The sequence below is a fragment of the Carettochelys insculpta genome, chromosome 14 (assembly GCF_033958435.1).
Source record: "Carettochelys insculpta isolate YL-2023 chromosome 14, ASM3395843v1, whole genome shotgun sequence".
NCBI lineage: Eukaryota > Metazoa > Chordata > Testudines > Carettochelyidae > Carettochelys > Carettochelys insculpta.
In genome coordinates, this window is record NC_134150.1 from 21,500,001 (window position 1) to 21,522,873 (window position 22,873).

Genomic DNA, 22,873 nt, shown 5'->3' on the forward strand with positions numbered 1-22,873 from the left:
TGAGTTTAAAGGTATATGACAGCCTTCTTTATCCACAGAGCATCATAGCCTAAATGATGGCTTAATCCATATGATTATGCCTTTATTCTGCAACCCTAAATTCAGTGTGCTAGGTTACCAACAGATAGCTCAGTAACCATATTTTGAAATCTTCAGCGAAACAAACCTCCAATGTTAAATTCAGAGGAGTTGACCAAAGAGAAAAGGGAGAACCGTGGATGGATTCCTAGGAGATGCTGTAGAACCATGGTGCCCACCAATTCTGCGGCAACAGGCACTGTTGTGGCTACTGCTATAGTGAACTAGCCACAATCTAAGAACATATTACTGCTGCCAGTGTTAGCCCAGGGTTCTCTGCCAGACCACGGATATTGCCAGACCAGAAAATACTGATTTTTTTTTTTTTGTAGGTGCAGCCTGTAGTGAAAATATAGACACAGATCTGTTCTAAGTCACACAGTAGTAGTAATACTAGTTAAAGTAATGAGAAGTCCTGTGGCACCTTATAGACTAACAGATATTTTGGAGCACAGGCTTTCATGGGCAAAGACCCAGGCACCATCTGTTTCTTGGGAAATAGGACATTGTCACCAGCAAGGCCAAGAGGCATGAGAAGGAGCCATCAGACATAAATGAGGTATGGTGAACACTTAGCCTACCTAGGGCATTATCACTATTTTGAGAAGGGGTTAAAAGACAAACTAGAAACTCTCAAAGTGCAGGTTTTGGAGAAATAGTGAAATATAGTTGAAAAGTTACTATAGGATTTTCTAAGAAAAAAATAGATGATGGGAAATTAGCTTGTAAAGAGAGAGTAGGAAGGTATTTTTGATAAGGGAAGATCAGAATGAGTTATGAACTGGAGACATTTGAGCTGGCTGACAAAACTGCATTGGGATCTTTTCATGCTATAAATCAGCAAATTCCTTGCACTTAAAAGTGGAGGCGTAATATCAGTGTTGGAAGGCACGAACAGCACCGATACATTTTGGCAGTTATGAATGTAAAATATACATTTTTAGCATTCTGGGAGTTGGTCCTATTCTAACTTATTAGTATGTGAAACTTTTACTACTGCAACACTACATTGTAAATACTAATTCATATTTGATGCTCATGATAACTACTGAATCAAATTTCTCCTATGCTCTTATGTACATTTGAATGTTTCTTTCATCCTATACTGTCATCAGCTGTGTTCTCTAAAAGTTAACTTCTTTGTGAAGTATGTAAGGATCAGTTGCTTGTTTCATCACTGGTGTTGTGTTGATCCTTAAGTCTCTGAAATTGTGAGGTAAGTATCCAAATGATAATGAACAAATATACTATGGCCAGTCTGCTTTTGCTCAGCTGGACATAATTCTTGGTGACAGGGAAATGGTTATGCCTCTGAGGAACTCAAGAACACTATCTAAAGTGCCTCACCAGTATGACTTAATCTCTCCAGTATTCTGCCATACTACTTTTGGTGGCTGTGTGTGTTTATTGTGCTCTATTATGCTTTCCTTACTTAAGGAATTATGGCCAAAGTACTGCAAAATACAGACATGTGAAAAATAGCAGTTTTCAAGATGTCTTGTGATTATTTTCTGGTAGCCAAACTGTTGGTACTGAAGGGTAACATAAAGAAATCAGATATCAAAAGGAATATCTAAATGTGAAATTGAAGTGTATTGAAGCTGTTCTTCCAAATTTTATTTGGAACAGAAAGCAACATTTATTAATTATGTCATCTTGTAATATGTCAAATGAGATTTATGAGTCATTCCGATTGCTTGATAACTTACCTCAATTTATATTTAAGTCTCGGTAAAAAATTGAATTCAGCCTTTTGCTAATGGTATTCTATATAGTATTCTCTTAAGAGTTTTAGCTCTCAAGGACTCACATAGTGTAACATGCAACTTTCAGGCCTGTTTTTGAATTTGTCGTCTATTGTTGCTTTTTGAGACTTAGATATCTAATTAATAACATAACAAAAAAGCAGTCATGTAGCACTTTAAAGACTAACAAAGTAATTTATTAGGTAATGATCTTTAGTGGGACAGGCTCACTTCTACAGCTCATAACCTTACCAGAACAGACTCAATATATAAAACACAGAGGCCCAAAATTGTTATCAAGGTTGACAAATCTAAAAAAAAAACCCTGTTAACCAGCACTTTAATGGAGTGGGGCATTCTGTTAAAGATCTGAAAGTTCGTGTTCTACTGAAAAGAGACTTTAATAACCGTCTACAGAGGGAGTGCTCAGAATTAACATTCATATTCAGATTCGACGCATTAACACGTGGTTTGAACAGGGACAGCAATTACATGACCCATTATAAGGACTCTTTTACATATTTGATGTTTTATCTAACTCTTAACTTCTCCACCCCTCTGCTTTTCTGATTTGCCATCCTTGATGATTATTTTTGCTCTGCTGCTGCTCAATGTGCAAGACACTAGTGAAATTCTAAGGTACCGGGTAATGTCCAAGCAGTTTGTTATAGCAAACTAGCCATATATATTTTCAGAATAATTTATTATTCAAGTCAACTAACCACACTCAACCGGCCAAATAGTCATATTTGGCTAGAACCTAGTGTGTTGGACTCCACGGGGTTAAGAACTGAATTAGCCCAACCAACCTGTTCAGATATTTATGTCCAGTCAGCATCTCTTGGGGGCACTAATTAGCCTGTAAGCCACCAAAGTGCAGACTAACAGATTGTCTCCCTGCACTCCATCACAGGATCCAAATCAGGATGTCTGGATAGTCTTCCTCCAAGAATATTAAAGGAACTTGCATAAGAGTTGATGCTATAAACTGGGGCATAAGAGTTGATGCTATAAACTGGGGACTTAACAGTTGGGAGCAACCAAGGAGGAATAAGACCTAAATATATATAATATGTATAATCAGTCAATCACAGGATGAATATGAATCACTAATGTAGTGCCACCATGAAAAAGGTTAGCTAGAATGCATCAGGAAAGGTATTTCTGGCCACAGAAAGGAAGCCATATTGCCAATGTACAAAACACTGGTCAGACTTCATCTGGAATACTGTGTACAGTTTTGGTCTCCCATCTTTTAGGAACACGAATTCAGACTTGAGTGTGTGCAGAGAACTAATAAGATCTGAGGAAAGAAGAGCCTGTCCTATGAGAGGAGTCTTAAAGAGTTTGGCTTGTTTAGTAGCCTAAGAACGAAGGCTTAAGTAAAGAGATAATTGATATCTCTAAATACATGAGAGGGATGAATATCAGGGAGGGAGAGTTGTTAATAAAGTGTCGGTGTTGACATAACAAATGGATATAAACTAGCCTTCAGCAAATTTAGGTATAAAATTAGAGAATTGTTTCTGACCATTGGAAGAATGAAGTTCTGTGATTGTCTTCTAAGAACAGCATTGGGAACAAAAAAAACCCCTAAGTTTGTGGAAAGGGTGGTATGATTAAATTACTAACAATGGCATATGACCCATCCATGTCTGCTGCTAGCAAATCTCTCTTGGCTAGAAACAGGATGCTAGATAGGGAGGACTCTGTTACTACAGAGAATTCTTCCCCAGGTGTGAGGCCTGACGTCTCATCCATTTGCTCGGGGTCTAAGTAATCATCAGATAAGGTCAGAAAAGAATTTTTGTCCAGGGCAGATTGACACAGCCTGAGATTTTTTTTCACCTTTTTCTGCAGCATGGGTCACTTGCTGATTTTAACTAGAGCAAAGACCTCTGTAACTTGAGGTCTTTGACTCAAGGGCTTTAGTAACTCAGCTGGGGGCTCTGGACCTGTTTCAGGATTTTGGTGAGTGAGGTCAAATAACCACAGTGATTGTCTGTGATTGGCATTGACTTAGGAGCACATTTCTCAGCCACTTTTGAAGTTTTTAAATATTTTAATTTTTATTAAAAAAACCTAAGATTTTAAAGCTAAAAATGGCTTTTGTTGTTGAGTGAACTGAATTCATAGTTACTGAAGAGAGTTGTGCACATACCATGCACTTATGCTAAATTTACCCGTTCTTCTGATAAGCCATCTTTATTTTTCAGGTAGTAATGCTGTGCTTCGTGAATTTATTTTTAAAAAAAAAAAATCTACTTGTATAGCTAGTTGGTCGTACGTGAGCCAAAGTACAAAGTAGGTTGGTTTCCTCAGATAATGGCATAGTGAGCAACTGTCTCACTGGTGCACTACTAGGCTGAGTCTACACGTGCCCCTTCCTTTCGAAAGGCTTGTGTTAATGAGCAGGTTCAAAATATGCTAATGAGGCGCTGCAATAATATGCAGCAGCTCATTAGCATAGTGGCGACTGCGGCGATTCGAAAGTGCGGCTTTTTGAATCGTGCGCTGCCCGTGGAGATGGGACCTTCCGAAAGGACCCCCCCAGTTTTCGAAAGCCCTTCTTCCGATCACCAGATAGGAAGAAGAGCTTTCGAAAACCGGAGGGGGGTCCTTTCGGAAGGTCCCATCTCCACGGGCAGTGCATGATTCAAAGAGCTGCACTTTCGAATCGCTGCGGTCGCCATTATGCTAATGAGACACTGCATATTCATTGCAGCACCTCATTAGCATATGTCGAATCCGCTCATTAACATGCCCCTTTCGAAAGGAAGGGGCACGTGTAGACTCAGCCCTAGAGAAGATGATTAAATCAAAGGAAAGGTACCAAATCACTGTAGTGAGGATCAGTGACTCTGTTTTGCTTTGCATTAGCATTATTTCGTGAGGGTGCTCTGATTTATGGACGGTATTATTTAAACAATTCAGCAGTGCGATTTATTAATTTATTTATTTTGCACAGGAAAGCGCAGAACTGCCCACAAGCCTCATTCAAAGCCCAAAGTGTCAAACGTGTTTGAGGTACATTTTCAAGAAAATGGGACAGATACGAAGTCCAAGGGCTGTTCCCAATCTGAGGAGGAACTGTGGGCCCGACTGGAAGAGCTGGAGAGACAAGAAGAGATACTGGGTGAACTTGACAGGTACATTGTTGCAGGTTTGGGCTGAAAGATGTAATTGAAGTCCTTATTGGTATGAGCAAGTAGGTGCTTTTAGCAGTTGATGTGCTTAAATCAGTGGTGATGGAGGACCATTATTGCATATTTAAAAGTGTATGGGTATTGATTTTATTTCCATTATAAACTGAGACAACTCTAAAAACACCCATCTAGAGCTCTGGATGCTTTTTTAATACCTTAAAATTCACAAAAATAAATATGGGAAATTTAAAATAAGTTGCTCATAATAAAGGACTAGTAACAGAGAGAAAGCCATGCTAGTCTATATACTATCAAAACAAAAAAGCAGTCAAGTAGCACTTTAAAGGCTAACAAAATAATTTATTTGGTGGGCTTTTGTGGGACAGACCCACTTCTTCAGACCAGCCATACCAGAACAGACTCAATATTTAAGGCACAGAGAACCAAAGATAGTAATCAAGGTTGACAAATCAGAAAATAAAATGATCAAGGTGAGCAAATCAGAGTAGAGGGGTGCGGGGGTGGAGGTCAAGAATTAGATTAAGCCAAGTATGCAAAAGAAGTACACAAGAGAGCCCCTATAATGACCCAGAAAATTTACATCCCGGTTCAAACCATGTGTAAATGTGTCGAATTTGAATATAGAAGAGTTCAGCAGCCTCTCTTTCAAGACTGTTGTAAAAATCCCTCTTCAGTAAGATGCAGACTTTTAAGTCATTAACAGAATGGCCTATCTGATACCATCACTGGACCTAATCAGGTTATTGACAGAATCATGGGCACATTCTCATGTTCCTCAGCAAACATCATATATGCTGCCATCTGCCAACAATGCCCAGATGCTTTGTATGTTGGACGGACTTCAAACTCTCTTAGACAAAGAGTTAGTGGGCATAAAACAGACGTAAAAACACTCCTGATCCACAAACCGGTCAGCCAACATTTTAATGGATTGGGCCATTCTGTTAATTACTTAAAAGTCTGCGTCTTACTGAAGAGGAATTTTCACAACAGTCTTGAAAGAGAGGCTGCTGAACTCTCTTTTATATTCAAATTTGACACATTAACATGTTGTTTGAAGTGGGATGTGAATTTTCTGGGTGGTTATAGTGGCTCGTTTGTGTACTTGGCTTAATCTAATTCTTGACTCTCCTCCCCGCCCCCTACTCTCTGATTTGCTCACCTGGATCATTTTTTTTTTCTGATTTGTCAACCTTGATTACTATCTTTGGTTCTCTGTGCCTTAAATATTGAGTCTGTTCTGGTATGGCTATGGTCTGAAGAAGTGCGTCTGTCCCACGAAAGCTCACCTAATAAATTATTTTGTTAGTCTTTAAAGTACTATACTGCTTTTTTGCTTTGATAATAAAGGAAGATCTGGGTACAGCGTCTGATAGCCACAGACTCTGTGTGATCTGGGAACATTTAGCATCTGTATACCTCAGTTCCCCATCTGTAAAATGGGAATGATAAAACTTGCTTACCTGAAGCATATCATATGAGAGTAAACTATGTAGTGTTTTTGAAGAGTTTGTGCAGTACAGTGATGGAACCCATAGATACCCAGATAGACTTAATTTGGACCATAATTATTAGGGTATAGTGAAGAAAGTTGGAATATAAAGGGCCAGATTTTCTACTGGAGGCCAACCTTTGAGTAGCAGAGCTGGAACTTGTAAATTTCCAGGAAGGAATCCCCTCATTCTCCTGACAAAGGGAAACTACTCAATGGCAGAAAAGTTCTCTGCAATTGCTGCCTTCTTCCCATGCCCATCATGGAGGCATAAATTGGGAAGAAAGTTGGAGTTTTGCGAAGTAGAATTCCACTACTCTCATCTTCTAATGGCAGTGTCCATTTAAGACTCAGTGCCGGGATATATGTTAGAGCAGCACTGTAACTGCTTTCACTGGCCCAGGTGCTACTGTAGAAAGGTCCTTGGTCACAGAGCTCTAACCAAATTCGAGATGCCACCATATGTGTCTTGCATTGGTTAGAGCTTGGTTGCAAGAGAGAGACTGGCCCAAAGTATATAATATATGGGTAAGCTAGTACCATCATTGGACCTTTTGTATTTCTGAATTGTGTACCAATCCTCAAAAAACAACTCTTAGTTGTGACTCACATTCTTAGAGCAGTTTTAGTCCTAAAGCAAAAATTATGGCATAACACCAGATTGTGGAGCTCTTGCTTGCATTTGTAAGCATCTCCGTATTGAAATGATTCCAAAGATGAGTAAGGGCTCCAGTCTGGCACTTTACAAATTATATTGTGCATGAGATTATTTTTCCTTCACCTCTACCAAAATATCCCATCTCATAAGTAAAGAAAACTATTCACTGGCTGGTTCTTAATCTTGTTAGGCTGTTATACATATTGATTAGTTTTCTTTAAGTATTTTTGCATTTTGTAGGACACCTGCTGCAGTTGAGGCAAATGGAGATGATACAACCTCCTCTGAAGAGGAGAAAGAAGATAAGCCTGATTTGAATGTGGTACACAGAGTGGAAGACTCTACTGCTCAGGACAACATAGAGAAAGAAGTGACCAATTCAGAATTATTCTCTGGGCAAGTTAATGGCTCAGATAATTATCACAGTGATGATGATGACGACTTAGGAGTTGGTGATCGTTCTGTACCAACCATATTTTTCTCTCATACTGTTGAACCTAAAAGGGTTTGTATTATTAATTTTATGTATTTGTTTCTATATAATGTAGCCAGTAAATATACTACCTGCTTTATTTAAAACTCATAAATTTGAGCTATGTTTCTTGCCTATTTGTCATGTAAGGTTTTTCCCCCTTTGGGTTAGGGTTAACCCCAACCCTAACAGTAATCAAGTCTAAGGGTAAGAGCAAGAGGGCAGTGACTCTGGGCAGGTGGGAGAGAATGGGAGCTCTGGGCTGGGCATGGGGGGGATGAATGAGACAGGGCAGGATTTGGAGTGCTCAGGAAGGGGATGGTGAGTCGCAGAGCAGGGGGCTTACTGAGGGGAGGGCATGGCCATAGTGGCAAAGGTGGAGCTGGTCCATGGCGAGTGGGGAGCACTGCACTGCCCAGCCATGGCATTATCTTGTAGGGGCGAAAGGATGGTGTCCATGGGAGAGGGGAGGAAGCGATGGAGGGCTTGGGCCGTGGTTCCTGGCCTCATTGTCTCGGGGAGGGGGCAGGGATCGGGCTGGGCTAGCTTGTGCAGCACCATCCTTAGCTCATGGGGGAAGGGGCAGGCACCTTCCTGTGTTTCAGGGGAGGCTGGTGCTGGGTTCCTTGCTGTAGGGGAGGGGATGCCAGGTCTGCTGTGCTTTTACCCAGCCTTGGCACCCTGGCCTCAGCAATCAGTGTGGGGCAGGGGTGTGGCTGCTGCAATTTGCCGTGGTGAGAGCTGCAGGCGCAGGGCTGGGCCATGGGTTTGCCATTTGTCCCCAGCCCTGGAAATTGCTGCAGTGGTGAGGCCACGCCTGGGCCTGAGCTTGTGAGGGGGGACCCAGGGCCGGTGTTCTGGCCCCAGCATCTTGGGAGGGGGGATGGGGATGAGTGTTGTGGTGTGGCACCTGTACAGAGCTGTGGCATAGCACCAAACTGGGGTGGGGTGGGGCGAGGTTAGGGCAGGGGGACACTGATCTGCAGAGGTTGGCGAGGTAGAGAGCCCTGTCTCCACATGACTACCGTTTTCCTGCAGCAGCTGCCCCCCGGTGGTCACTCTGTGGTATAGCTGTTCCCTGCACTCTCAATCCCCAGTGGTGGATCTGAAGTATGTCTTCCTTCCTTTTGGCATTTGACAGGGCAATCCAAGATTTACCCTGCCCTTCCCCAAACCTCCCCCACTCACTTCACCTGCCCCCCTTCCGAGCCCTGATTACTTGCTCTCCCTCACCCCAATTCACTTTTACTGGGCTGGGGCAGGGCATTGATGTTCGGGAGGGGGTTTGGGATGCAGTGGGGGGTATGGATGCTGGCACTGGGAGGAAGCTCAGGTCTAGGACTTGGGGTTTAGGTGGGGATATGGGTGCTGGCTCTTGGAAAGAGCTCAGGTTGGGGCCTTGAGGTGCATGAGGGGTTATGAGGGTCTGAGTGGGGACAAGCACAGGGACAGGTGCTTGGGGCACAGTAGGAGGTTCAGGTTACAGGCTCAGGGCTGATGTTTGGGATGTAAGAAGGTTTTGGGGTGTTGGCTCTGGGAGGGGACAGGTGGGGCAGGGATGCAGAAGGTGTTGCTGGTTCTGGGAAGGGGGCAGAGTTGCAGAGGAAGTTCTGGCTCTGGCAGAGGCTGGGATGAGCAGTGGGGGGGTTCCTGCAGGATGACACTGCTAGCAGCTCCAAGCCAGTGGTGCATCAAGGCCTAGGCAGCTCCCTTCCTGCCCCAGCCCCACGCTAGAGCCCTGTGCAGATACAAATGTCTACCCGCAGCTAGACGTTGGCACTTTGATCTGCAGGGCTTTGCCCCCGCAAGATGCTGAGGCCCATTTTGAGAAACTCAGTGCTGCCAATTCTAGGAGCCTGCGCCAGCAGCTACTCCCTGTGTTCAGCTGCACCCCCTTCACTCCCAGCTTGAGACTTCCCCAGCAGCTGCTGCTGCAGCTGGCCCAGGGCTGCCTGAGCCCCTCAAATGCCTCCAGGCCAGCCACAGCTGCTGCTGCAGAAGTCATAGACATCCTAGAAAGTCACAGAATTTGTGACTTCCATGAGCTCCGTGACAGCCTCTCAAGCTTAACCATAGGTTGTACTCCTCATAGCATTTCTACAATGTTACTGCAAGGGAACTCTACTCTTTATGCTACTTACGTCCCTAGGATATCATCTTTTTCATCTTAAAAATGCATTTTATATTTAATTTAGATGTGCTGTATTGTAAAATTTAAAAGTCATCACAGAATTCACTGTGCTCTATCATACATTCATGTAAAACCTTGAAAGAGAGTGCCATGGCACGTCTTGTATTTAGGATCCTGGTGACAGTCAAAGTTTATTTCATTTGGCCTTTTCACCCCAGAAGGTTTCTTCTGTTGCTCTGTGGTTTGGAACCCACTAATTCAGTCTTGAACTATCAAAAATGGTACGAAAAGTGGTACTAAGGTTTGCACACTACCAGTACTATGTCATATATTTCTCCAAGGTACTATCACTGGTCATGGTTTTAAAAATGCCTTTTACATTCAAGGGAAGCCAAGCTCTTGACCAAATATAATTATTTAGGGCAGTGGTTCCCAACCCAGTGTCTGCACTCCCCTGGAGGTCTGGCAGGGCATTATAGGGGGTCTGTGGGGAAATAAAAAGATTAAAAATGATCATAGAAAATAAGTTATTAATAAATTGCAAAGCTACATTTATTATTTTAAAATTAGATATGTTCCAATAATGTTATTAATTGCTGTCCGGAAATCTTACGTTGTGGTTTCCTTTTCTCATTTAATGAAGTGTACATAGTGGCTAGAATTGGCTTTGATATGGGTCTGTGAATGGTTTGGAGGGTAATTGGGGGTCTGCACTAATGAACAAGTTGGGAACCACTGATCTGGGGTATATGGTTTGATGTACAATTAGTTTGTTTATTACCCAGTCTGGGGCCAAGAAGCTGTTCCTTGTTAAATACTACTGCACATGAATATTGCACTTAATACCAACAGACAGAGTACAAGATGAACCTTTCTAGTCCAGCACCCTCAGCACCCAAGTGGTGCTGAGTGAGAGAATTTGCTGTATCATGGGAAGTGAATATTATCTAGAAGCATTATCAACACTGCCACTGCTTCCTTAACTCTCAGAAGACATTTAGAACAAAAAAGCAGTAAAATAGCACTTTAAAGACTAACAAAATAATTTATTAGGCAAGCTTTCGAGGGACAGACCAACTTCTTCAGAGGGTCAGTCCCACGAAAGCTCGCCTAATAAATTATTTTGTTAGTCTTAAGTGCTACTTTACTGCTTTTTTGTTTTGATAGTATATAGACTAGCATGGCTTTCTCTCTGTTACTAGAAGACATTTAGGGGTAAATTACAGCTAATTACAGCCCATAACACTGGACTGGTGGCTATAAGCAGACTTTATGGGACTCCGGGAGGCTTGGCCACACCCATGATAAAGTGGTGATCCAGCTAATTAAAATCATGCTGTATTACTGACATTGTCATGCTGTATTACTGACGTTGCCAGCCTAGAGAGGTTCAACCTGTACTGGGAATGTCACTGTCAATACATTTAGTTGTTTATCTGTAGTCCCTGTGCCTGTTTGGATATGTAGAATTCATGACCTCACTTGACCCTTGTTATTACTTGATTTTTGTATTTTAGGCCAATTTGTGTTTTAATTTTCAGGTAAGAATAAACACAGGAAAAAATACTACTTTGAAATTTAGTGAAAAGAAAGAAGAGGCCAAACGTAAAAGGAAGAATAGCAATGGCAATGGACACTTGGCTCCAGAACTGCCTAACATTAGAACACCAGCAGACATTTACCGGTATGTAATGTACAGTGATGGCTGCTGTGCTTTCTCTAAAGCACACTGAAAAATAAGACCTTGGGTGTTAGAACGTGTCGTCTTTGAAGCATCTTACTGGAAATTTGAAATCTTAACCAAAATGGAGCTGTCCAGTGTCTCTCAAAAGAAGCATTTAGAACTGGGTATACATCTTAAGAAGTGAACATTTGTGTCTCCTGCCTGGTTGTCAGACATTTAAATTCCCACATTTCATAGCAGTTGCATCCTGCTTTGGTGAGAGTTACGTTTTCTCAAACTAAGAGCCAGTAATCTTTTATGATTAGTGCTTTTAAAATTTACCCCTCTGCTTCATGCCACATTTCTGCAATGTAAGGGAACGAAGTAGCTCTTTGCATATTGTTTGTTTAAACATATTGTCAATCATCTTCCTTTTAAATATTTTTTTTAAAGTGTAACTGCCCTTGTCTATCACATTTAGGCTTTTTTACTCTTTTTAGCTTCACCCCACTGTTTCTTTCCCTGGGTGTATCTAGTTCTGAGTTGGCTACTTCCTACTATTTGCTCCCTCCAGTCAAGCATGTTCCTTTTAGCACATGCTTTATCTCATAAGAACATAAGAACGGCCATACTGGGTCAGACCAAAGGTCCATCTAGCCCAGTATCCTGTCTGCCGACAGTAGCCAATGCCAGGTGCCCCAGAGGAGGTGAACCAAAGACAATGATCAAGTGATCTGTCTTCTTCCATCCATCTCCCACCTTCGATAAAAGGCTAGGCACCATACCTTACCCCTTGCTAATAGCCATCTATGGACCTAACTTGCAAACACTTATCAAGCTCTTTTTTAAACTCTCTTAAAGTCCTGGCCTTCACAGTGTCCTCCGGTAAGGAGTTCCACAGGTTGACTGTGCGCTGTGTGAAGGAAAACTTTATTTCATTAGTTTTGAACCTGCTATCCATTAATCTCATTTGGTGTCGTCTAGTTCTTATATTACGGGAACAAGTATATAAGTTTTCTATATTCACTTTCTCCACACCATTCATGATTTTATATACCTCTATCATATCGCCCCTCAGTCTCCTGTTTTCTAGACTGAAAAGTCCCAGTCTCTCTAGCCTCTCCTCATATGGGACCCGTTCCAAACCCTTAATCATTTTAGTTGCCCTCTTCTGAAACTTTTCTAACGCCAATATATCTTTTTGGAGGTGAGGAGACCACATCTGCATGCAGTACTCAAGATGTGGGCGTACCATAGTTTTATATAGGGGAAGTAAAATATTCTTTGTCTTATTTTCTATCCTTTTTTTAATTATTCCTAATATCCTATTTGCTTTACTGACTGCCACTGCACACTGCGTGGATGTTTTCAGAGAGCTGTCCACTATAATTCCAAGATCCCTTTCCTGATCTGTTGTAGCTAAATTTGCCCCCATCATATTGTATGTATAATTGGGGTTATTTTTCCCAATGTGCATTACCTTACACTTACCCACCTTAAATTTCATTTGCCATTTTGCTGCTCAGTCACTCAGTTTGCTGAGATCTTTTTGGAGGTCTTCACAGTCTGCTTTGGTTTTGACTATCCTGAACAGTTTGGTGTCATCTGCAAACTTTGCCACCTCACTGCTTACCCCTTGCTCTAGATCATTGATGAATAAGTTGAACAAGATTGGTCCCAGGACTGACCCTTGGAGAACGCCACTAGTTACCCCCTTCCATTGTGAAAATTCTCCTGTCTGATATATTTTCTTTCTCATTTCTTCCCTCCTGTGAAAATATTTCTCCTTTGCCATCTTTTCCTAACTTTTAATTCCAACCTTTCTCCTCCTGATCTGCTCACAGACACAAACCTTTATCTATTCGCTCCCTGTCCATTCACTTGTCTCTCTCTGGTAACTGATGATAGCACAAAGGACAAAAGTAAGATTGAGACATGGGGACAGATTTTTGGAAGTATTTAGTGCCTGAAGAGGCAGACAAGCAGCTGTTGGGTTTTCAAAATACCTAGTTCCTATTGCGATCAATAAGAGTTAGGATTTTCAGAAGCTTCTAGGAACATACGACACACCTGTCTGCATCTTCACCTGCCATGTACCTCTGAAAATCTGTTCACAGGGAACACTCAAGTGAAAAGTCCAGCCACCCTGAATCACAGCGGTACAACTGCTGGGACAAGAGAAGGGTTAGGGATCTGTGGTGTTTTCTCTGAGCTCTGATCAGCAGTGATATATTTTGCAGTCTTTGGCTAGTAAGTGCATAGACTAGTGAAATGCTTAGGAAACAGAAAATCCCACTCTCTGGTTGCTGAAAGGGAGCTGTTTGCTTTGACATCTAGGAGACTACTACTGCCCCGTTAAGTCAGTGGCAAAACTTACATTTATTTCAGTGATGCACTATTAAGCTCCAGAGCTCACCAGGCTTTCTGAGAGTCCCCAACTGCTGTGATGTAGTATTATTGGGTGTCTGCTAATGTACGTCACCTGTTTTTGAATTCTCTTCCCTAGTGAATAGCTCTAGCACCTATTTTTTCTTCTGGCAAGCTACATCCATACTAAATTGACCTGTTTCTTGTTGGTTTTATAGCTACCCATGGGGTTTCAAAGAGTGGCAGTATCAATTAACAGATGATGGTCAATTATCATCACAGTTTGGGAGAGCTATGAGGAGCAACGGAGGGATGGGAACAGTGTCTGCAGACTCAGGAAGAGGGCTCTGTGTCAATTCAGTATGCGTGTTTGGAAATTTTTTCTTTAGAAACTAATGAACTAAAAGCATATTTTATTGTTAGTGAAACTGTAGATTCTGCAAAAAATGACAGCACTTGCCTGGGAAAACTTCCTTGCCCTGTGTGAGTGAATGTTTCAAGCAGTTGTTTTTATACTGTACAGCTGAAAATGATTTCACACTACAAAGCCTTCTTTTATCACCACTTTCTACTTGGTTTCTAGAAATACAACCTTCAGAATCAACTTGTGACTACAATTTTTCTTCACATTTTGCAAATCAAGCTTTCTTGTCAAGTGTCTAAGAATTATACACCTTCTACAAAAGTGGGAGCATACCAGCTAATCCTTTAATAAAGGCATGACAATGTTTGGGTTGCAGAATTACTCCATGTTCATTAGTAAAGAAAATGCTTTATTGTATCTTTTAAAGGTGCAGAATTGTAATACAGCAGTTGAAAAGTTATAAATGCAAATCATAATTAATTTGTACAAAAGACAAAGTGAGATCACTGTACATTTGTCATCTGATCCTGAAATAGTTTATTAAAGCTAACATTTTCTTTTATAGAGTCTTTGTTGATGTTGTGAATGGAGAATATGTCCCTCGTAAATCAATTTTGAAGTCTCGAAGCAGAGAGAATAGTGTTTGTAGTGATACCAGTGAGAGCAGTGCTGCTGAGTTTGATGACAGACGAGGAGTTCTGAGGAGTATTAGCTGTGATGAAGCTACTTACAGTGACAACAGTGAAGGGATCTTGGAGGAGGAAGAGGAGGAGGGGCACGAACATCTTCCAAAAAAACTTTCACCTTTATCAGGGACATTTGAGGTACAGTCTTTGTTTAATTGTTGATTGTGGGCATGGATAAAAAGAAAACTGCTTGAGAGTGTAGTTTCCCCTACCATCCGTTTGTTTAATTTCTTTCAAACTAATTTTCCAGCTCTCTTTACCTCTTTCCTCTCTGGGGAGAGATTGCCAGGAATCCCATTCTTCTCCCTTCACCTACCCTTTTCCTTTTGTTGTGGAATAGCCATCTGAGCTAAGAGTTAGCCACTTTTATTGCACAGTAGATAGTATCCCTTACCCCGCATGTTTTGATTTTATGGTTTTCAATTTTAGTGACAGTCTGGGGCTTCCCCGTAGCTTAAGGTCTAAAGTAAACCAAAGGGTTGTAAAATCCTGGATCATGCGTGATTCCCACTTGTTAATCTGAGAGGAGAGTGATTTTGTGCATATACTGTAGGATCTTAATATGCTAACACATTGATTTATGGAGAATTTCCAGGGGTTATTTTATATTTCAAAACACGTGATGTCAGCGAGGTCGTCAGTGTGTTAACTGAGTCACATGGCAGGTGTAGGCAGGAAGTTGTGCTAACATAGGCTGTGACTAGATTGCCAGGAATTGTCGGCAACTACTGCTGTTACTTAGCCCTTGTACTCTGCGTGGAGCATAGGTCATTTGCAGGTGTCTTCCACTTCACTCTGCCTTGGGATAAAACTTCTAGCTGGCTCCAGGAGTACTCCAGTTGTTGTCTTTCAGTCTCAGTAGACCTCCATGTTGTCCTAGGTCTTCCTCTTATGTGTTTTCCTTGCAGGCTCCATGTGAGAACTTGACGGCCTATGCTAGATGATGATTTTCTGAAAGTGTGGTCTTGCTGTCCCCACTTTCTTCTGTTGATTTCAGTGTCAGTTGGTTCTTGTCCTGCTCTGTTCCAAAGCTCCTCGTTTGTGACAAAGTCTTGCCATTTGATGTGAAGGATGTACCTTAGGTTTCTGGTTATGAATGTATGTAGCTTGTCATTTGAAGACTTTTTGGTACGCAACACATTAGCGTATCTACTGTAGCCAGTTCTGTCAGGAAAGGCTTTCCTGTCATTTGGGCCGAATGTTGGGGAAAAACCCTTCTGCTGGCACATTTTTCTTCCTCATGGAATGAGGAAGACCAGGATGTTAACTGATCACTCTGGATACATCAGACTTCTTTCGAGAGACCTCTGGTCTCCCGACAGAAACCTGCAGTTTAGAGATAGCCATAGAGCACAGCTTCTGGCACTTTGGTCTTGAAGAAGAGCTTGCTCTTTTAAGCAAGATGCCATTGAAGAGCCAAACAAAGTTTATTTCCAAGTCTTTGGAAAGTAATAACTTACCATAAATGAAAGAGATTGTACGTCACTAGGAAGAATGTGCCAGGAGAAGCTGCGACAGCTGTTGGGAATGTTCAGAAATGAAATTTGGTTGCTGCTGTGGTATGCATAGAATTAATATTTTAACATGTTTTTTGTTATGTAAAATTACAGTAATTTTTTAAAGGTTAGATTACATTGAATGTTCTGAAGTCCTGAAGACAGAAGGCACCTTCAAAGGGAAATTTTTTTTCTAGAAAGATGTTTATTTTTAACAAAAAGTAGACCAATAGACTTACTGTTGTATGCTTTACTGTGTAAACAGACACATAGTCCTGTACTTATAACCTTTATGTCCCTTTTTACATCCACTTAGTTATATTTGCTTAGACCCTACTGCTGTTGAGGGATCCATGTGGCAGCCCCTATGGTTGCATGAAGTCCCGTTGACTTTAAAGAGATTTGGTGGGGACATAAGGATCTGGTGGTATGGATTTTTTTTTTTTCCAGGGTTAGCACTATTGATTGTAATCTGTTTAGGACTGAGCCTGTGTATTCTGTGTGGTAAACATCCACTGAAAAAAATAAGAAATCATTCCTATCGTATCCATTCTCTAAATAGTTGTCTACAGTATTGCTGTATTTTAAGCAATTATATCTCATTGAGCAAAATGTATCAGTCTGAATGAAAGATACATTCACTTTTTAAAAAAAAGTTGTTTTGCTTTGTTGGTTTTTATGGATGTTTGAAATATATTATTTTTCCAGTTTGCCATAAGCTGATTTTTTCCACCTTTTATCCCCTAATACAGAAGAACTTCAGTGGCTGTATTTTATTTTGTTTTGCTTTGTTTTTTCTTGGCAAAGGAGTAACTTTGAAAAGAGCAGATTTAATAAATGTTGTATCTATTTCCTCCTGATAAGTACAATGATTAAGCCTTGGATGTAAACTAGTGCACCTTTTATGTGAAACTGAAACATTTTTAATTTTTAGCACATATTACTCTGACTTTTTCAAAATGTAGCATTTTATATTGCATAAGCATAGTATTATGTATACTGTAAACCCAGGGCTGATACTAAAAGCATTTATGAACAATTTTTTCCAGTTTTCACATTGTATATATCGTTTGCTTTTTTAATACAGCAAAAAAGCTATAATGAAAGATGCAAATTTAAAATATTAAGCACATATATTTTTAATTAGAATTTATAAAGGCGGAAGAGAACTTAAAGTCCTGACCAATTTTGGGTCATTTTTGGTAAGAAAGAAAAACCAATGAATTATAGGTAAACTTATATTCCAGGTGCCATTCTGATGCAATTAGAAAAGATCAAGATATTAAGCCATGCAGTTATGATCATGTGTGATGGAAGATGGTGACTGACTAAAATCTGCAATTTTCCCCCCATTTGTTATCCATGATGAAATTGCTTGTTGCATCATCTGTTTTATTTTCTGCAACATCAGTGGGAACCAATTTTTTTTTCAGATCATTTATGCATTTAAGAGTGTGAATTGAGTTGTATTTTTAAAACACTCTTTCATTTAGGTTTCTTTGAACAAGTTATATTTTGAGATTAATTACAGTTTGGTTATGCAAGGAAATACCATTGATTTAAAGATATTTCTTTACTTTTGATTAAAAGAAATAACACTCCTAATAAGGCTAATATAGGGTAATGGCCTTATGGGCAAAGCTTCACATCTGCATTTTATTAGCTCATTCTGAGTTTTCTTTTCTCTTGTAGGCTTTTTCTGGAACTGTGATAGAAAAAGAGCCTTTGTCTCCCTTAATACCACACCCAAGCATTGCTCACCCTGTCCTGCCTACCATTCCAGAGCGAAAATCAGAGGAAGTTCTGTCTGAGGCATCAGAAGAAACTACAAAGAGGATTTCAAAATTCAAAGCTGCCAGAATGCAACAGACAAACTAGGCACTGCTGCCTACACAATGAAAGTTTGAATATTAACACTTAGTTTCACATTTGGTTGAGATTATGTAAAACTAAGTCCATTACACCTAGATAGTATAAAGGTATTTTATGTTAATTTGGCTTTGTTTATCTTTTAGACCTCTGTTGGTGATATTAAAAAAAAAAAAGTGTTTGAACACTTCGATATTCAGATTATTTTATCAATTTCCGTGTATGCTCTCAGCACCTTTGTATATGTTTGCCTTATGATAACAGCACTTGGAATTATTTCTCAAAGATTTCTCTTCCTATGTCATTAGTTTTATGTTTCAGCCTAAATATACAGGCAATTTTGTACCAGCTGTGATGTCCTACTTATCATATGGACAATTTTAAAGACACTTTTCAAATTGATCCAACAATTATATTTCATTACTTGCTTTAGCATTTTAAGATACTCTTGTATCCACACTGTTGTAGGTACCTCCTAAAATTCAGTTTTTTCCTTCTAGTAAACATCTCAGATATCTTACTGTAAAGCTCTGTGAAACAGAATGCTGTGTTCATGCACATTGCAGGGAAGTTTTCTTTCATGGAAAATGGTATTTTGTAAAATTAAACTTTTCAAGTAAAAAAAGCTGTGAAATTTTGGGTTTTTTTGATTTTATTCATACTTGAAAATAAAATATGGAAAAAGTGTTTCTTTGAAATGCCTCACTCGTACATAGACACTCTGTCTATTCTCTTCTCTTTGTGTAGCAAGCACTCAATAATTCGAATGACAGTTACATGCACGTAGGGAGGGGAGACCCAGACTACAGGGGTTTTTTATATAGTTAAATAGTATTTTAGTTGTCATAGAAATGCCAGAGAGGGTAGCTGTGAAGTCGAAATGTCTTAATGGCTGCGATTTTATTGCACAACTTTAACAGCTATGAGAACTGCGGCAAAGTATCTTTCCATAGCAGACAGACACAGTTGGTCTCTGGTCCATGGTTCTGTGGATTTAGCCAATGTGGTTAACCAGGTGACATTCCTTTTCCTACCTGCACAGTTTCTGAATCCACACGCATCTGACTTAACAACCCGGGGCCATTTTACTTGGACAGCCAGTGTCCTAACAGTACTCCTGGAAAAGTATTTTGGGCCAGGGTTCAGCCAGCTCTTGCAGTCTGCACTCTTGCAATTGTTTCTCTTTCTGTTTTGTAAACTCTCCGCTGCCTCACCCAAGGAACCAGTTGGGAGATTGAAGACATCTCTTCTTGGTTTTAAATATAAATTTGGCTTCACATTTTCTTAAAATAAAAAAGCAAAACTCATTCTTTAAATTGGCTTTAAAATGAAGTTCCCTGGCTAAAACTGCCCAGACAGCTTACCCAGATTGCAAACATCTTTTATTTGAGTAATTGTTCATGTGCATTCCATGTTAGGTGGGCACACATGCACAGTTGCTGGAAGGTTTTTCCCCTAGCTGGTAGCTGTTGGGTTGGTGCCATGCCCTCTGGAGTCACACTTTTATAGCCACTCCATAAAGCTCACCCCTCACGTACTCCCCAGCTCAGTTCATTCTTACCACTGGTGATGGTTAGCTAGAACTCTCAGGCTTGTCTGAGGAAATGCTTTGGCAGTGTTAATCATTCTTTATAGTGTAAATAGTTCTCATTGTGTGTATCTGTTTACTGTTTACTGATTGTGTTTAGAGTTAATCACCATTGCTCTTGGGAGGGTTTCTTCCCCTCACTTGAGTCCTCAGCACTGAGGCAGGCCTAAGTCGCCAGGCTTTTGTAAAATCTGTGCTGACTGTGGCAAGCATATGCCCAAATCAATCTCCACACTTCCTGCTTGAAGTATCTCAGAGAGTCCCAGCTCACCTAGATTGCAGCCAGTTGTTTCTGAAGATGTTTAATTAATAAACAAAGTGTAATTGTGTTCAAAGTGAAACTGTATGATCATGTTTGAAGAACAATCATGCATGTGACCTGTTTTATTCACCAGATGTTTTTACTGTATCAAGGCTGAAGGAAGATTCTTCTCATCTTGTGCTTAAGCCAATATGGGCCTTCACCATAACTGACTAACTGTAAAATCATCACTGATAAAATGTGCAAGTGACACAACTGCAGGAGCTATGTATAATGGAGGACTGCTCGCTATTTCAGAGTGATCTGCATTGTTTGTTAAAGTGGGCACAAGCAAATAATAGGTGTTTTAATATGGCGAAATATAGGTGTGTACATCTAGGAATAAAGAACGTAAGTCATACTTCCAACATGGGGGTGGGAAGAGAGCCTCTAGCCTGGGAAGCATTGGTGGATAATCAGTAGAATATGAGGTCCAAGTGTGACATTTTGGCCAAAAGAGCTAATTTAGTCCTTGGATGCATAAACAGGAATGTCAGGCAGGAAGAAAAAGGTTTTTTATCTCTAAATTTGGCATGGGTGTAGCTGCTACTGGAATATTATATCTAGTTCTGGTGTCTGCAATTCTAGAAGGATGTTGATAGATTGGAGAACGTTCAAAGAACAACCACAAGAATGATTAAAGGATTAGAAAACATGCCTCCCAGTGGCAGATTCAAGGAACTTTTTAAACAAAACGTTGAGGCATGACTTGATCAGTCTAAATGTAGCTAAATGGAGGTCAAATATTTAATGATGACCTCCTATATCTAGCCAAGAAAAGGTATAACACAAGCCAATATCTGAAAGTTGAAGCTACACAACTTTAGACTGCAATTAGGGCATAAATTTTTAACGGTGAAGATAATTAGCCACTTGAAGAGCTTACCAAAAGTCATGGTGGATTCTCCATCCCTGACCATTTTAAAATTAAAATTGGATGTTTCTTTGCAAGGAATTATTTTGGGGAAGTTCTATGGCTTGCTCTATACTGGTCAGACTAGACAATGTCAGTGTCCCTTCTGGCCTTCAGATGCATGAATTAGATGTCTCCTGGAGTCCAGGAGCAACGTGTGTAAGAAAGATGAAGTCTGCAGTGGCAAACATAGTCCACACTGTCAATGCTGCTGGGGAGTGAGCCATTTACAATGGGTGATCCAATGGCAGCTGCCCCTAAGGAAAGTGTTGAGGGAAGATCTTCAGCTGGTTTAAATTATCACAGCTCCAGTGGAAACAATGGAGTGTAACAGATTACATCAACAGCAGATCTTATATTGGAGTCATGTTGACCAGGGGTCAATGCAGCATGGGAGGTTTTGGTCATTTGCAGCTTTCTGTGTCCCTGTGGCTGATTCCTGAAGATCCATGCAGCTCGAAGGCTAACAAGCATTTTTCCCCAGAAGGCAGGGAGGGACTACTGCCTCTGCCATAAGAATTAAAGGGAAATTTCAGTAATTTTCTGCCAGCTTGGCTTCTCTTGCAGGTTCCTTTATGAGATGGGGCAATACAAGTTTTCAAATGGACTCATTTTACGCAAATGCTGAGGATCATGTTGAAAGTATTGATGATTAACTTAGTTGTGCTAAATGTAGGTTGTGTTTTGTTTTTTGTCTTTTTTTTTAATGAAGCTCATTGCTTTAGGACTAAAATAGGCCATCAATGTCAGCACCCTCTATGCATGGCTAAATATTTAAAGTATATTATAACTTTAATGAATTCTTGGCTAAACAAAAATGAAATTATGCCCTAGAAAAGTAGAAGCTATTTTGTACCCAGAACAGTACAACTGTAAAATAATAATTCCATGGCTATGTATTTCAGATAACGAGGGACTGAGATCCAAGCAGACCAGATGAATACTCGGTGATTTTTTTAATGCCAGTACTTGCTGGTACTGAGTACTGGCACCGCAGCAGCCCCAGCCATGGGAGTATCGGCTCCTTTTTATTTATTTATTTTTAAAGCAAAAAAAAAAAAGCACTGAATAAAGAAAAGTAGAAAGACACCCTTTCAAAAAGTTTATTTTAGATACCTCCTAAAATACTTAGCACTTGTAGCAATTATGAACTAAGCTAAACTCCCCTTAATCATTTCAAAATCACTAGTAGTTTTTTCCATGTTTTTATTCTGTTCCACTTAAAAACTTTCCCCCACTTCCCTAGTCAATGTAGGACAAGTGTCCTGAGCCCCCTGCACCGCAAATGCTTCATCCTCAGCCCCATCTCAGAGCCCATACCTGTAGTCAGAGCCCTCCTTCCCTCAGCTCTGAGCCTCCTTCCCTGTGCCAAACCGCTTGGCCCCATCTCCAACACAGATCGTCCATGTGCAGAATGAATTTTATGTGCAACAACATGGAGGTGATGTGTCACACTCATCTCCATTGTGGTACATAGAATAGAATTCATTCTGTGCATAGACTTACAATGCCGCCTCCCAGCTTCTCATAGGAAAGTAGGGATTTTAAAAAAATTCCAGTATCAGATGTCATGGTCACATGTCTTTGCCAAAACCCTGTCATCATACTTCACAAATTTATCCACATGTCCATGGGAAGATTAATCTCTGTTGTCTTTTGGTAATGGAGCATCCATGCAAGCATGGCAGCCCTGGAGGCATAATTGGTGGGAGTGATCCAAAACAGCAAATATGCCCTTGCAGATAGATACATCTGAAGGCCACAAGGAACCATTGTGATCATCTAGTCCAACCAGTATAGAGCAGCCATCAAACTTCCCCCAAATATTTCCTTGTAGAAAGTCTTCCCAACTTGATTTTAAAATGTTCAGGGAAGGAGCATCC

General features: G+C 40.5%; 1 protein-coding gene across 2 annotated transcripts in view; it reads left to right on the forward strand.

Annotated features, from left to right (window-relative positions):
• URI1 (URI1 prefoldin like chaperone) overlaps positions 1-18,866 on the forward strand; it is a 68,564-nt gene extending 49,698 nt beyond the window's left edge. The window contains exons 7-11 of one of the 2 annotated variants that reach the window (XM_075008532.1): positions 4,792-4,972; positions 7,381-7,645; positions 11,285-11,427; positions 14,703-14,961; positions 18,012-18,866. In XM_075008532.1, the coding sequence (XP_074864633.1) occupies positions 4,792-4,972; positions 7,381-7,645; positions 11,285-11,427; positions 14,703-14,961; positions 18,012-18,197 (1,034 nt within the window). In that variant the 3' untranslated portion in view covers positions 18,198-18,866. The remainder of the gene's footprint in view (positions 1-4,791; positions 4,973-7,380; positions 7,646-11,284; positions 11,428-14,702; positions 14,962-18,011) is intronic. The other variant, XM_075008533.1, reaches the window with a different exon arrangement.
• The last annotated feature ends 4,007 nt before the right edge of the window (positions 18,867-22,873 follow it).